The 15,777-nt window shown below is 51.6% G+C and overlaps 1 protein-coding gene across 13 annotated transcripts in view; it reads left to right on the top strand.

The window, feature by feature from the left end:
* The window catches only part of ZSCAN18 (zinc finger and SCAN domain containing 18), a 44,839-nt gene extending 36,690 nt beyond the window's left edge, over positions 1-8,149 (top strand). For 8 of the 13 annotated variants that reach the window (XM_035286251.3, XM_078361018.1, XM_035286252.3 and 5 more), the window contains 6 exons: positions 1,769-2,292; positions 2,758-2,907; positions 4,477-4,565; positions 4,852-4,954; positions 5,574-5,666; positions 6,456-8,149. In XM_035286251.3, the coding sequence (XP_035142142.2) occupies positions 1,890-2,292; positions 2,758-2,907; positions 4,477-4,565; positions 4,852-4,954; positions 5,574-5,666; positions 6,456-7,339 (1,722 nt within the window). In that variant the 5' untranslated portion in view covers positions 1,769-1,889 and the 3' untranslated portion in view covers positions 7,340-8,149. The remainder of the gene's footprint in view (positions 1-1,768; positions 2,293-2,757; positions 2,908-4,476; positions 4,566-4,851; positions 4,955-5,573; positions 5,667-6,455) is intronic. The other 5 variants (XM_078361022.1, XM_078361023.1, XM_078361024.1 and 2 more) reach the window with 1 other exon arrangement.
* Positions 8,150-15,777: the final 7,628 nt, after the last annotated feature.

The following is a 15,777-nucleotide window of genomic DNA, read 5'->3' as shown; positions in this document are numbered from 1 at the left end:
AATTAGCTGGGCATGGTGGCGCGTGCCTGTAATCCCAGCTACTCGGGAGGCTGCGGCAGGAGAATTGCCTGAACCCAGGAGGTGGAGGTTTCGGTGAGCCGAGATCGCGCCATTGCACTCCAGCCTGGGTAACAAGAGCGAAACTCCGTCTCAAAAAACAAAACAAAACAAACAAACAAAAAAAAACTGGGCTTGCTCAGACACATTCTGGCTGCAGCTGTGGGAAGTCCCCCCCCCCAGCTGGCTCTGGACCTTCAGACCCAGGTGAATCTTGGGAGAAGCTGGACAACTGCAGCTCACACCTTTCTGTGTCCATAGCCAGTGACATCAGAGCCTGAGGCCGAGTGGAGGCCTGGGCAGCTGTGACCGCTGGGTTCTGTTTAGTGAGCTCACCGTTGGTGCGAAATTACAATCAAGACAGTTCATCCTGAACTCTGGCTCCACTTGAATGATGGGGCTGCCCTGTACGTGGGGATTCAGCTGAGGGAGGGGCACGGGTTGGCAGGACCTGAACTCTCGCAGTCAGTGTGATTTCCACCCCATTGTCCCTGCTCCTGGGTACTTCCTGCCCCTCCCACCTGGTTCTGTGGATGCTTTGGCGGAGGCCCACCATCTGTACCATTTTCAGAAATGGGGGTTGTCCACTGGCCTCCGGAGTGGGCCCTCCACTCCCTATGCTTTTTTCTAAATAATTATATTTCAGATTGGTTGTGGTTTTAACTGGAGGAACAATCTTGACACCTAGTTCCTTCATGTTATTAGGAACTAATATCTTTTTTTTTTGGAGACCATCTCATCTTGTCGTCCAGGCTGGAGTACAGTGATGCGATCTTGGCTCACTGCAACCTCTGCCTCAGGGTTCAAGCAGTTCTGCCTCAGCCTCCCTAAAAGCTGGGATTACAGGGATTCACCACCATTCCTGGCTAATTTTCGTTTTCTTAGTAGAGACGGGATTTCACCATGTTGGCCAGGCTGGTCTCAAACTGCTGACCTCAAGTGACCCGCCCACCTCAGCCTCCCAAAGTGTTGGGATTACAAGCTTGAACCACCACACCCAGCCCACATAATGTATCTTTTAAATGTAAACAGATCCTGCATTTCTGCGATAAACACAAATCCAGCAGGTTGCATAAAGCATGCATGGTTAGGATGTGTTTATTAATATTTTAAGGTTTTTACATCTAAGTTTTTATAGAGATTGTCAAGTAATTTTTCATTTTCATCCTATTCGTGACTGATTTTTTAAAATCCTGGTAATGGTGCTGAGCACAGTGGCTCCTGCCTGTAATCCCAAAACTTTGGGAGGCTTAGGCAGGTGGATCATTTGAGGTCAGGAGTTTGAGACCAGTGTGACCAACACAGTGAAACCCTGTCTACTAAAAATACAAAAATTAGCTGGGTGTGGTGGTGCACAACTGTAATCCCAAGCTACTCGAGAGGCTAAAGCAGGAGAATCACTTGAACCCAAGAGGCAGAGGTTACACTGAGCCGAGATTGAGCCACTGCACTCCAGCCTGGGTGACAGTGGGAGACTCAGTCTCAAAAAAAAAAAAAAATTCTGCTAATGCACAGAATGAGTTACCCTCCACTTTGATGCCACTTTTTATCTGCTCAGGTTCCACACTGTGGTTCTGCTGATGCCTAACAAGTGGATTTCTTGGAAATAATTGTGTGTGAAGTCTGGGTGTGGTGGCTTTGTTCTCCTGCAGCTGGGGTGGCTATGTTCTGGCTTTATGCAAGGCTATTGTCTTGTCCGTGTCCTCTGCAGGTCTGTGGGTTCTGGCACCACCTAAGCCCCTTGGGCATCTGGTCATTGCTGACACCTCTCCTTTGGAGCCACCTTGTCCCTGGCTAGACACAGTCGCATTTTCCAGTGCAGTTTTGGAAAGATGCTGCCTTTGGAGAAGGCGTTTGCTTCCCCTCGGAGCTCACCAACCCCACCGGATCTGCCCACGCCGGGGTTAGCAGCTGGAGTCCAGCAGGAGGAACCTGAGACCATCCATGAGAGGACCCCTGCTGACCTGGAGTTCTCCCGCCTGCGCTTCCGGGAATTTGTCTACCAGGAGGCTGCCGGGCCCCACCAGACCCTGGCCCGCCTGCATGAGCTGTGCCGCCAGTGGCTGATGCCTGAGGCACGCTCCAAGGAGCAGATGCTGGAGCTGCTGGTGCTGGAGCAGTTCCTGGGCATCCTGCCTGATAAGGTCCGGCCCTGGGTCGTGGCACAGTACCCTGAGAGCTGCAAGAAGGCAGCCTCCCTGGTAGAGGGCCTGGCTGATGTTCTGGATGAGCCAGGTGAGCTGCCCCAGAGGAGAAGCAAGGCTCAGGGGAGATGGGGAGGGCGTCCTGGAAAGCCCAAGCTCCAGCCATGGCTTGCCTGAGATAAGTCAAGTTCCCCATACTGGTGAGGCAGCTTCTTGGTCCTCAGTGAGCCAGGCCCTACCACCCTACCCAATGGCATCACTCTCAGGATTGCCTCAGGGGCCAGGACAGTTGCTTGGGTTCCTGCCTTCACATCTGCCTTCTAGATGTAAGGAAGCTGGAAGAATGAGGGAAGGCATTCAAGGGCAAGGACCAGCCTCTTAACTGAGTAAATATTCTAGGTACTTAGCAGGCCGGAGATCTCCTGGTCCAAGGATGAGGTGCAGGACTGGTAGAGGTGGGGCGCTGAAGCCTGCAGGTCCCTGTGGTTTAACTGTGTGATTGTTGTTGACACATGTCCTGACCTCTTGGGGTCACAGGTCCCTTCACTGTTGACAGGGATGCTGCTGGGCTCCCCTGCGGGCTCATCCTCGATTTTTAGCGATGGAGTGTATGAAAGGCACATGGACCCCCTGCTGCTACCAGGCGAGCTCGCAAGCCCCAGCCAGGAGCCCGGAGCTGGGGAGATCCCACCACCTTCTGAGACACGTGAGTGCCCAGCCACCCTGGCAGCCTCTGCTGGGCCTTAGGTGGGGTGGTGGGCAGAGGCCTATGGTTTGGAGAGGGCAGGAGGGCACCCAGGGAGGCAGGGGCCCCCAGGTCCATGCTGTCATTGGCACTTCCTCCTGTAGTTCCTCTGAACGTTAGACATATCATTGTTTATTCAGTTAGTCTTCAGAGATTATGCAGATCATCCATACTTAACACAAATAGTGAAAAAGCATCAATACATGAAGAAAAAGGAGTCTCCCAACCCCCCACCGTGCACCATCTAAAAATAAAGGGTCTCAAGTGTCCTTGTGCGCATTCCCTCATGTCTGCCTGCACATGACACATGCACATTCAGAGCCTGGGGTTGGGCTCCCTGTGTGTGATGTGCTGTGTTTGAGTGCTTGCTGTTCAAGTGCGGTGCTGTAGTTGGGTCTGGCTCTTTAATTGCCCAGCATCCACATGCTCAGCCCATCCCCATTCTAGAGGTGGACTCTCTGCCCCTTGGAGTGAAGCTGCCATGACACCTCCTGACTTACATGCCCATACGTGGGGCTCTGGTCACTGTGACTGGGGTCCTCAGGGCCACTGGGCAAATGGCGTATGAATTTGACATTTCACATTTAGTAGAAGCGTCATGGATTTCCAGAAGTTTTGTGGCTGTTCGTTACCAGCGTGAGGGGGCACCCACTGGCCCGCATACAGGCCAGCACTATGTGGCGGTGCCTTTTAAGATGTCCACAAAGGCTGGGCACAGTGGCTCATGCCTGTAATCGCAGCACTTTGGGAGGCCAAGGCAGGCAGATCACTTGGGCCCACGTATTTGAGACCAACCTGGGCAACATAGGGAGACCCCGTCTCTACAAACAATACAAAAATTAGCTGGGTGTGCACTTGTAGTCTTAGCTACTCAGGAAGCTGAGGTGGGAGGATCACTTGAGTTCAGGAAGTGGAGATTGCAGGGATCCAAGATCATGCCACTGCCCTCCAGCCTGCAACAGACCAAGACCCTGTTTTAAAAAAACCAACCAGGCTGGGCATGATGGCTCACACCTGTAATCCCAGCACATTGGGAGGCCAAGGTGGACAGATCACGAGGTCAGGAGTTTGAAACCAACCTGACCAACATGGTGAAACCCTGTCTCTACTAAAAAATACAGAATTTAGCTGGGTGTGGTGTAGCATGCCTGTAGTCCCAGCTACTTGGGAGGCTAAGGCAAGAGAATCGCTTGAACCCAGGAGGCAGAGGTTGCCGTGATTTAAGATGGCACCGTTGCATTCCGGCCTGGACAAAAAGAGCAAAACTCCATCTTATTTAAAAAAAAAAAAAAAAAAAAGACTTCCACGAAGCTAGTGGGACTTGAACAGGCATTTCTGGGACCACCCAAGCCCTGTGGCCATGCTGCTTTGTAAATCAGGGACAGATGCACTGTCTGTGGAGCCTTGGGTGCTGCTGTCACATAAGTACACTGGGGCCTGTGTGGGAGGCAGCAGAGGCTCCTTGACCCTTTTCGGGGCACCTGGCCACAGGGAGCTCATTGCTTCAGCTCTGCCTTTCATTCTCCCTAGCCTGGCTTTCTCCGGACCCCCTGTTTCTGGAACAGAGGAGGGTTGGGGAAGCAAGGACTGAAGAAGCCAGCCCTGCCAACGCCGAGCAGGTGGGTCAGCATGAGCCCAAGGGTAAGGGGCCTTGGCCTCAGCTTAGCGGCATCCCCATCCCCGTCACCAGTACTCAGCAGAGGGCTGTGGCCCAGAACCCACCCTGGTGGGAGCTCGAGGGCGAAATCTTTGGGTGCAAAGGGGGCTGCCTCCTGCAGTGCACCTGGGTTGGGCCCCTGGCTGGGGCTGGCTTCTAGCCTACTCCTGTGGCTGTGGGGTTGTGGTGGGTCCACCCTTCTCTAGGGCAGGTGGAACGTCTCAGCCATGGCTGTACTGCTATTTCAGAAGCTGAAGCCCTTTCCAGAGGATCCTCAGAACCTGGGGGAGTGGGGCCACCTGGACCCTGCTGAGGAGAACCTGAAGAGCTACCGGAAGCTGCTTCTGTGGGGTGAGACTCACCTGCCTCAGGCTCATGCCACACTCCCCATACCCTTCCACAGGGTTTGGTACAGGACACTGACCCCAGGGGCTTTGGCTGGGACACTGTGATGTCTTACATGGATTTGAACTCCCCCGTGTTTGAGCTTGAATTTATTTGCCAAAGCCCCCACTTTTTCTGGTCTAAACATCTTGAGTTTTGCCCTGGCCCTGCCTGTAGGACTGAAGCCCTGGAATTTCGCAAGGCCTCCCGGCCACAAGGCGCTGACATTCTCACCCTCCCTGTCAGAGACAGCCTCGCCTGCATGGTGTGCTGAAGGGCCTCTTCTTTCCTAGACGTTCTAGCCCCAGAAACCCTCCTTGCAAGGAGGCCCTCCGCTCAGACTCTTCATGTCACCTCTTTGGCTTTGCTTTCCGAGTCCTGCCTCCGCCTGCTCTGCCACCCTTCGAGCCTTGCCATCTTTGCTTCACTGTCCATGGCCTGACAGGGACTTGGCTTTGGTGGGGGTCCCAGTGCAGAGGAGAGGAGGTGGGCTGCAGCCTGCCCTGGCTGGCCCACGACACATCAGGACCATTAGTTAGTTTGTGTTGGTGCCTCTTTTACTTATTTGGTTTTTAACCCCACTCAGGGTATCAGCTTTCCCAGCCTGACGCTGCCTCCAGGCTGGACACTGAGGAGCTCCGGTTGGTGGAAAGAGATCCACAAGGAAGCAGCCTTCCAGGTGAGGTTGGGTTGTATTGGTGTTGGGGCCGGTAGGGTTCACTTTTTCTTCAGAGGCAGAGGGGGTCCCACATGGTGCCATCAGTCCTAGCAAAGCCCTCAGTAATGGCTGCTTCACCATTTTCCCGCCACCATGTCAGACTGAGGCAGGAATCCAGTTACGTCCATCCTATCTTGCTGCATGACAGACCACCCCAAGTCTTGGTCAGCAGAAGCAGCAGCGATGTTAGTTGCCAGGATTTGTGGGTGGCTGGTCCCAGGGGTGGCCGTTCTGCCCCATTGGAGGCTCTCGTTAGCACACAAATGAGAACACCTAGATTGGACTTGGGCTGGAGGGCCCCGGGTGCCTGTCACCAGGGGGTTGTTGCTGGGGGACTTGGCCATATCTTTTGGCCCTGCATTGGCAGCGGGTCCCCAGGGAGCCCTCCAAGAGGGTGCGTTCTGAGTCGGCTCTGCTTGCATCGTGCATCTGTGGCCAAGCTAGTGGCCAGGGTGTAGACCTCCAGGCACGGTTTCCAGCGCCTGTGTTCAGTGTGGCTGTCCTTCCTGTCCTGTTGGTCGCATCCGTTGTTGGAGGCCTCCAGGTCCCACACAAAGCAGCAGGCATGGGGAGTGCGCTTCCAGGCAACCTGGGAGGGACAGCAGTGCTTCCAAACAGCTGTGAGCTTGAGCTCCGTGGGGGTCCAGAGCATGGACCCCTGTGCCCTGTTCAGTGGCTGAGGCTCGACTGAGTCCTCCACCCCAGGGCCCTGGCAGGGCCACTCACGCTGTGGCTCTGACCTGGTTCCAGAAGGCAGGAGGCGTCAGGAGAGTGCTGGGTGCCCCTGCAAGGAGGCTGCCCCCACGCAGGAGCTGCCTACGGAGGCGCCCCCAGGGGATGCCCTTGCAGAGCCCCTGTCCAGCACCGCTGAGGAAGAGGAAGAGCAGCCTGGGAAGGCCCCAGACCCTCAGGACCCCCAGGACCCTCAGGACCCTCAGGACCCCCAGGACCCTCAGGACCCTCAGGACCCCCAGGACCCTCAGGACCCTCAGGACCCCCAGGATCCTCAGGACCCTCAGGACCCCCAGGATCCTCAGGACCCTCAGGACCCCCAGGACCCTCAGGACCCCCAGGATCCCCAGGACCCCCAGGACCCTCAGGACCCCCAGGACCCCCAGGACGCAGAGTCTGGCTCTGCCTCCGGAGCGCAGAGGCAGTCAGTCATCCGGCAGCCAGCCCTGGACAGGGGTGCGGCAAGGCTGGGAACAAAGAGGCCACACCCCGAGGATGGGGATGGGCAGAGCCTTGAGGGTGTCTCCAGCACCAGCCACAGCACGGGGCTCACGGCAGGGCAGGGCCCAGGGGCTGATGAGCCGGGCTTGTCCCGAGGGAAGCCCTATGCCTGCGGCGAGTGTGGGGAGGCCTTTGCGTGGCTCTCGCACCTCATGGAGCACCACAGCAGCCACAGCGGCCGGAAGCGCTATGCCTGTCAGGGCTGCTGGAAGACCTTCCACTTCAGCCTGGCGTTGGCAGAGCACCAGAAGACCCACGAGAAGGAGAAAGGCTACGTGCTGGGTGGCACCCTGGGCCCCTACCCGCCCACCCGTGAAGTCCAGGTGGGGGCAAGGGTGGGCGGGCCCCCAGAGAGCAGGGAGGGTGAGGCTCTCCCCGCACCCCCAGAGGCGCAGAGGTGAGCCGCTTGTGCTGTCCCGGAGGGACCACCCTGCCAGCCGAGAATCCCAAAAGAGTTATCAGGCCCTTCCACGCCCCTGGGTGGCGGCTTCCTGTGGTGTCTGTGGACGTCATCTGCCTGTGCCCTGAATCAGCTCCTGAGGCTAAGCGCTCCCAACAAGGATCCACGGGAAGCCCTCACCTCTTTGTAAACACACCCTGGGCCAGTGCTCACATCCGAGGGGAGCCGCCGGATGTGGAAGAAGACTCCGCTTTCCTGCAGCCATTTAGTGCCGCCCCATGCTAGGTTATTTGACATTGTGCAGTGTAGAGTTGCCTTAAAGTGCGTGATCTGCCAGTGCTTTCTTGAAGTCACCCTTGCCCTGATTCCTCCTGTTTGCGCTCCCCAGGATTGCTCAAGTGGAAATTTTGTCATCTGTTTAGCCTTTTCCCTGCGTGATGTCGAAGTTCACTTCTAATCTGCAAAAGCAGAAGCTGTTTCCTAGTTTACCTCACGTGTCTTTACCTGTGTGGAGTAGCTCTCAGAGATAGCAGAAATGCTTGCAGCCTAAGACAGGGTTTTCAGACCGTGGGTCCCAGCCCGTTAATAAATTGTGAAATCAATGATCAGGTGGCCACCAGCATTGCACAGCAATGAGGCAGAATAAAACAGGCTAGAATGCATCATGTAGTAAGGCAAATACTGTTTTGTGAACTTTTCAGCCATACACCTAAATAAGAGAACTGGTTGCAATGTGAGACGCATTTCTTGCTGGGAAGTTGTAATCAAAATGGTTGAAAACACCAATAAAGATCTGTCTGTCTGAGCAAAAGAGACTAAACTCTTTGGGCTACGTAAGGTGATCTTTTGATTGACTGCATTTATTCTCAGACTACAGTATTATTCCCATTGCCTGCGCATAAACTTAATCACTCCCTATAGATACAGAAACTGGTGCCTCTTTTCTGCCACTGTGTTCAAGCAGGTGGTCTCTTGTAATGACCCCCAAATCACAAAGACTTAACGTAAATATTTATTCATGGGCCAGGTGTGAAGGCTCACACCTGTAATCCCAGCAATTTTGGAGGCTGAGGTGGATGGATCACGAGGTCAGGAGTTCAAGACCAGCCTGGCCAATATGGTGAAACCCACTCTCTACTAAAAATACAAAAAATTAGCCAGGCACGGTTGCGCACACCTATAGTCCTAGCTACTCACAAGGCCGAGGCAGGAGAATCACTTGAACCCGGCAGGCAGAGGTTGTAGCAAGCTGAGATTTCACCCCTGCACTCCAGCCTGGGCAACAGTATGAGACTCCATCTCAAAAAAAAAAAAATACATATATATATATATATATATATATATATGTATACATATGCACGCGCACACACACACATGCTCTCACAGTCCATTGTCCTGTTAGTGTTGCTGTTGTTTATATATTGGTTTGCACTCTGCTCCATGCAGTGATTCAGGGATCCAGGTTCCATCCCCTTTGTAGCTACATTCTTCACTGTACCCCTGGAGCATGTGGGGAAGGCCACACCTGTTCACCTGGGAGATGACACACTACTCACATATCCTTGGAGAGAAATGATTCCATGGCCCCAGTCACTTGGGCCTGGGAACTGTCACCTGGAGTGCCCGTCTCTGCAACAGTTACTAAGCTTAGTTCCCCTCTTAGCCTGTCCACCCCAAGCCCCAATCTGAGTGTGGCTCTGGTAAGAAAAAGGCTAAATTCCGCCCTCTCAACTCATTCTCAGCTGAACCTGTGAGCTCACCTTCTTGCATTGCCACAGGGAGCATCCCCTGTGATGTGTCCCAGTCAGCTCTCAGGCTGCAGGTGATGGTCATTTGTTATTTAGAGCCCTGCCCTCCATCCTGAGTTTCCCATTTCCTGTCTCATTTAGTGTGCAGCCAGATGTCTATGCCTTTTTTTTAAATTTGGAAATAACTTACATATTCTTCAAAAGGCACAAGAATTAAAATAATGCACAGATCCTCCACACAGCTTCACCCAGACCCACCTATTACCATTCGACCCTGCTTACCCCATGGCCTGCATGTGTGCACCTTCCCCCACCCCATCCAGGCTGTACGGTGTCCACATTCCTTCTGTCAGTGATGTTCTCATTGCTCACCTGGTCAGAGTGCAGTTTTCCACTGTATAGTTAACTGGGCCACATGCAAAGCCTTACAGCTGTCATCTCAGCACTGGGAGGCTCAAGCTGGGCATGGTGGAGCATACCTGTACTCCTAGCTACTTGGGAGACTGAGGTGGGAGAATGGCTTGAGACTGGGGGGTCGAGGTTGTGGTGAGCCGAGATCAAGCCACTACACTCCTGCCTGGGAGACAGACCTTGTCTCAAAATAATATAGTTAACTTTTTCTCCTTTTAACTAATAAGAATTGGTGGGAAGAGCCGGGTATGGTGGTTGACGCCTGCAATCTCAGCACTTTGGGAGGCCGAGGTGGGAGGATTACCTGAGGTCAGAAGTTCGAGACCAGCCTGGCCAACATGGTGAAACCCCATCTCTACTAAAAATACAAAAATTAGCTGGTCATGGTGGCGTGTGCCTGTAATCCCAGCTACTCAGGAGGCTGAGGTAGGAAAATCGCCAGGAGGCAGAGGTTGCAGTGAACCGAAATTGTGCCATTGTACTCCAGCCTGGGTGACAGAGTGAGAATCTGGCTCAAAAAAAAAGAACTGGTGGGAAGATACTTTAAGATCATGGAAATATCAATGATCTTCAGTTGCAAAAAGAAAATATATAATGCAAATATCCTGCTCCTCATCAAAACTTCTCCCTAAATTTGGTTTACATTTATGATTCTTGCCTGAATCCATTATTACCAGGGTGGTGATTTTCCAGCACCAGCCCTCCCTCCATGCTGACCAGCAGGCCCTCAGCATCCTACTGCCAACCATCACTCTTCCTTCTCCGCAACACTTTTTTTGTCTTAAGAATTTGACTCCAGGATTTGTTTATTCAGTGGTTTATAACTTGCTGCTCAGGTTGTCCTGGGTGAGCCAGTGAGACTCCCTTCAGTTGACTCCCGCGTCCTTGTGACACGCCTCCATTGTTTTTAGCACTTACTTTTTGGTGCAGTAGGATGTTCCTAGCCCATCTTTCTTCCCTTCCTCCGCCCTGAAATTGGCCATGTCTTTGAAGAACTAGTTCCATTTACTGGGTAATGGCATTAGAGACCAAGATCTAGGTGCCAGGTGAGGTGTCTTCTGCTGAGCTATGAAATACATGTGCATATATGACTGCACATGGGTCACACTCAGAGGTGTGTCTGTGCAGACACATACATGCCCAGTAAGACCCACGCAATTGATGAGTTCCTCCAGCCTATATTTGTATGTCTTGTCTTTAACACTGAGAACCCTGGCATCCCAAAATTCAGCATTTTACTACTTTGATGAATATTAAGATAACTCTAATGTAGTTTCAGAATTTCTTTTCCCAAACCACTACCAAAAATGAACCGATTGAGGTTTGGGGATTTGTTTGCTGTTTTCCTACCAGGATGTAACGAGCACAAATGGATGCTTTATGGTGGATAGAGACAAAAATAACAGCTAGATATCCCCACTTGTTAACCTCAGGGGCAGCAGGGCTGGTTGAGGCATTTGAGGCAATGGGTCTCAGCTCCCATACAGAAGTGCAGCAACATGGACTGTCAAGAAAGACAGGTGGGGTGAGGCACGAGAGAGAGGCTCAGGTCTGTCCAGTGGAGTTGGCAGGGTGAGATGTGTACAAAAGGACACAGACTCTCTGGAGAGCAAGGAAAAGCCCTAGGCAGGATGGCAGTGAAGAAGGCTAGAGTTCAGGGCGGGTTTATATAGGGTGTGGGAAGGTAGCTGTGTGCTACGTAAATAGGAAAAGCAGATGAGAGATGGAAACCTGGAAAGGTGGGAATACATTTCAATGGGAAAATGCTCAATGACCCTCTGTTAGGAGCTGAATTGTGTCCCCTGCTAAATGTCGTATGTTGAAACCGTAATCCACAATCTGATGATATTTGGAGATAAAGCCTTTAGGGAGGTAAATAAGGCTAAATGAGGTCGTTGGAATGGGACCTTCATCCAATAGGAGTGGTGTCCTTGTAAGAAAAGAGGCTGGGCAAGGTGGCTCACACCTGTAACCCAGCACATTAGGAGGCTGAGGCGGGAGGATCCCTGGAGCCCAAGAGCCAGCCTGGGAAACAGCTAGACCTCATCTCTACAAAAAATTTAAAAATTAGCTGGGTGTGGTGGTATGTGCCTGTAGTCCCAGCTACTTGGGGGGCTGAGGTGGGAGGATGAGGAGCCCTGGAGGTCAAAGCTGCAGTGAGCTGTGCTACACCACACACTCCAGCCTGGGTGACACAGCAAGATCCTGTCTTAGAAAAAGAGAGCAAGGATTGGTGGCAAAACCCTGTCTCTACTAAAAATTACAAAAAATTAGCAAGGACTGGTGGCAGACACCTCTAATCCCAGCTGCTCAGGAGGTAGAGGCAAGAGAATAAGTTGAACCTGGGAGGTGAAGGTTGTGTTAAGCTGAGATCGCACCACTGCACTCCAGCCTGGGTGACAGAGCAAGACTCTGTCTCAAAAAGAAAAAAAGAGAGAAAGCTAGGCACACAGAGATTGCTTCCTCTCTGTGCACACATAGAGGAAAGGCCATGTGCAGGTGCAGATACAGCAGGGTGGCAACCATCTACAAGCTTGGAAGAGAGGCTTCACGTGGAACCCACTCTGACTTCCAGCCTCCAGAACAGGGAGAAAATAGTAATAAATCCCTGTTGATTCAGCCTTCCAGCCTGTGGTGTTTAGGATGACAGCCCAAGCAGACAAATACATGTCTGCCATCACTATTTGAGTTGAAGAGAGTTTTATGAATCAGTGTCAACCAGTGCAATCCTTTTGGAAAGCTACAGTCCAGCTGTATTCGGAAACAATATGGGGCCAGGCACAGTGGTTCACACCTGTAATCCCAACACTTTGGAAGGCCAAGGTAGGAGGATCGCTCGAGCCCAGGAGTTCAAGACCTGCCTGGGAACAAAGTAAGACTCCATTCTCCACAAAAAGGAAAGAAAAAAAGAACAAAATATATACATGAGGATTCCAGTTTGCATGAAGTTAAATGCTATGACTTAAATATGAATGATAGAGCCATTCAAAGTAATAGTAAGAAGGCATAAACGGGCCGGGCGCGGTGTCTCACACCTGTAATCCCAGCACTTTGGTAGGCTGAGGTAGGAGGATCACCTGAGGGCAGGAGTTCGATACCAGCTTGGCCAACATGGTGAAACCCTCTCTCGACAGCAAATACAAAAAATTTAGCTGGGCTTGGTGCTGCGTGCCTGTAGTCCCAGGTACTCGAGAGGCTGAGGCAGGAGAATCGCCTGAACCCAGTAGGCAGAGGTTGCGATGAGCTGAGATGATGCCACTGCGCTCCAGCCTGGGCAACAGACCATTCCTTTTGACACCTCAGTGTATTCATGTCTCCCAGTCATGTTTTGGAATATGAGATGTGAGTATGTGTTTGGACCTATACGTAGTCTGTGCACATTCTCATTATAAGCGCGTCTCTTGGGTATCATGAACAAATGAGGTGTCTGATGGGTCTCAGACCCTGTGGACTTTCTTGAGGCAGATGCAGAACAGGAGAGACTAATGTGCTTTTGAAGCAAAGAAAGGCAGATACTTCATTCTGCCTACCCTGAGTCCAGTGAAAAGTCAGTGATTTATTAACGGCTGTTTCTTCAACCTGAGAGGCTCCTGGGATGGGGCCACACTTTGAAACCGTGGGCTTCCACAGAGGCACAGTTATCACTGGAGGCTTCCAGGTCTATTTCAGAATCACCCAGTGCCTCGGTGTACAGATTACGAAGCCCCCTCAGACCAACCAAAGCAAGGTCCCAGTTTTTTCTTTTTTTTTTTTTTTTTGAGACAGACTCTTGCTCTATCGCCAGACTGGAGTGCAGTAGTGCGATCTGTTTTCCGGTTTCAAGCAGTTTTCCTGCCTCAGCCTCCTGAGTAGCTGGGACTACAGGCACGCACCACCATGCCCGGCTAATTTTTTGTATTTTTAGTAGAGATGGGGTTTCACCATGTTGGCCAGGATGGTCTCAATCTCTTGACCTTGTGATCCACCCGCCTTTGCTTCCCAAAGTGCTGGGATTACAGGCGTGAGCCACTGCGCCCGGCAGGTCCCAGGTTTAACACTCTCCACCTTCAGGTGGTTTTCACTCACATCAAAATGGGAGATCCACCACCCTTGGCAGTGCTGGGTTCTGTCTTCCCAGTGTCCATGCGGCAGTCTCCAAGACAAGGGTTGCTGGGACCAGAGGTCAATCCAGATTTGTTGGCCCTAAGGCTGACACAACTGAGGGGTCCCTCTTCAGAAGGATAATTCAAAATTACAAAAATAAAATTAGGTGCTTGGTCTTGAAGGGATCTCTGAAAGTGAAGGATTTAGAGGTTCAGCTTCATTACCTTGATGGCAAATCCACAAAGCCAGAGCCTCAAAACATAGTACAGCCGAGCCTTCCCTCAACCCAGGAGAACCTGAATTTGTAGAAGGGTTCCCAGAAGTCTCAAGAAATGAATGGCTTTCCAAGTTCAACCTCTGGCTGACCAGGCAGCTCTTGAGAGACGGGCTCCTGAGGCAGCAGCCACATGCGATGGTGGCAGCTGCCAGAGAAATCTGCTTAGTGAGAAGGTGGCTTCCAGGACATGGTAAATCTTATCTCCCCAGCTCCTCGACAAGGCCCCTGGGACTAAGGAGGTCTCTCCAGCTGTGGCTCTGTCTTTTCATAGAGGTTTACCCTGATGCCATGGTTTTAATGTGACATCCCTCACTGCATTCACCAAACACAATAATGCCCAAGATGTTATCATCTCTGGCTAGCATTCATCTTACCATGCTTTTTTGTTGTTTTTTGAGACAGAGTCTTGCCCTTGTCAGGCAGGCTGGAGTGCAGTGGCGTGGTCTCAGCTCACTGCAGTTTCTGCCTCCCGTGTTCAAGATATTCTCCTGCCTCATCCTCCCAAGCATCTGGGATTACAGGCGTCTGCCACCCGACTAACTTCTGTATTTTTTTAGTAGAGATGGGGTTTCACCATGTTGTCCAGGCTGGTCTCGAACTCCTGACCTCAGGTGATCCACCTAAGTTGACCTTCCAAATTACTGGGGTTACAGGCATGAGCCACCACGTCTGGCCCATCTTAACATGTTTTCTTCACTATGACTCACCTTGCTTTCCTTGTGATGGCCTGCTTTGCCTATCTTGCCCACTTAGCGTGCAACCCACATAGGGCCATCGGCATTTTCTATGTGGTGTTCACACTTGTTTACTCTGCATTCAAAGAGAAGAATAATCTAATCAATTCCTTTGACAGTAAACCCTGAGGCCTTCCCTTAAAGCCCTCACTCTCCTAAAACAAATACAGCTTGGGGTGAGTGTGTGACAGAAATGTGTGCAACATATTGGAGTGGTGCCTCACACCTATACTCGAAGTGCTTTGGGAGGCCAAGGTGGGAGGACTGCTTGTGCCTGGGAGTTCAAGACCAGCCTGGGCAACATAGTGGGCCCTGTCTTTACAAAAAATAAAAAATTAGCTGGGCATGGTGGTGTGTGCCTGTAGTCTCAGCTACTAAAGAGGCTAAGGCAGGATTGCTTAAGCCCAGGAGTTCGAGGCTGCAGTGAACTGTGATCACACCACTGCACTCCAACCTGGGTGACAGAGTAAGACCCTAAGGATAAAAAGAAAAAAAAAGAAAGGAAGAAAGAGAGAGAAATACATGGAGCGGCCTTCAAAGGCAGGAAAGCCTCCCAGCAGAAATCTGATTCACTGAGTTCAGATGTAGGCTAGAGCCAGTGACAGGTGGTTTCATGTGTCACTCTCGGCTTCAGACAGCTAAAGCTTTATCCTCCTTCTCTCTATATGAGTGTGTGCGGTATCTAAATACATATATATATATCTGTATGATGCTGCATAAAGTATGTGTGTGCTATAACAAAGACTGCCTTCAGAAAGTCTCTTTTGTTGGGCATTTAGTGGCTCGTGATCCACCCACGTCGGCCTTCCAGTTTTCCAAGTGATGCAAATGAACAGATGTTTTACATTCACTTTATACTTTGCTACATGCTTTGGGATTCCAAGAGCTCATTCAATTCTCACTGCACATTGAAGGGGAGGTAATTTACCACTCATGTTTCTCTTTTTTTTGTTGTTGTTGTTGTTTTGAGATAGTCTCACTTTGTTGCCCAGGCTGCAGTACGGTGGACCCAATCCTGCTTCACTGCAAACTCTGCCTCCCAGGTTCAAGCAATTCCCCTGCCTCAGCATCCCAAGTATAGCTGGGAGCAAAGGCATGAACCACCATGCCCAGCTAATTCTTTTTTGTATTTCTAGTAGAGACAGGGTTTCACCATGTTGGCCAGGCTGCTCTCAAACTGCTGACC

Source organism: Callithrix jacchus, chromosome 22, assembly GCF_049354715.1.
Source record: "Callithrix jacchus isolate 240 chromosome 22, calJac240_pri, whole genome shotgun sequence".
Classification (NCBI taxonomy): domain Eukaryota; kingdom Metazoa; phylum Chordata; class Mammalia; order Primates; family Cebidae; genus Callithrix; species Callithrix jacchus.
The sequence above is the reverse complement of the archived record's forward strand: the minus strand, read 5'-3'. Positions and strand labels throughout refer to the sequence as shown.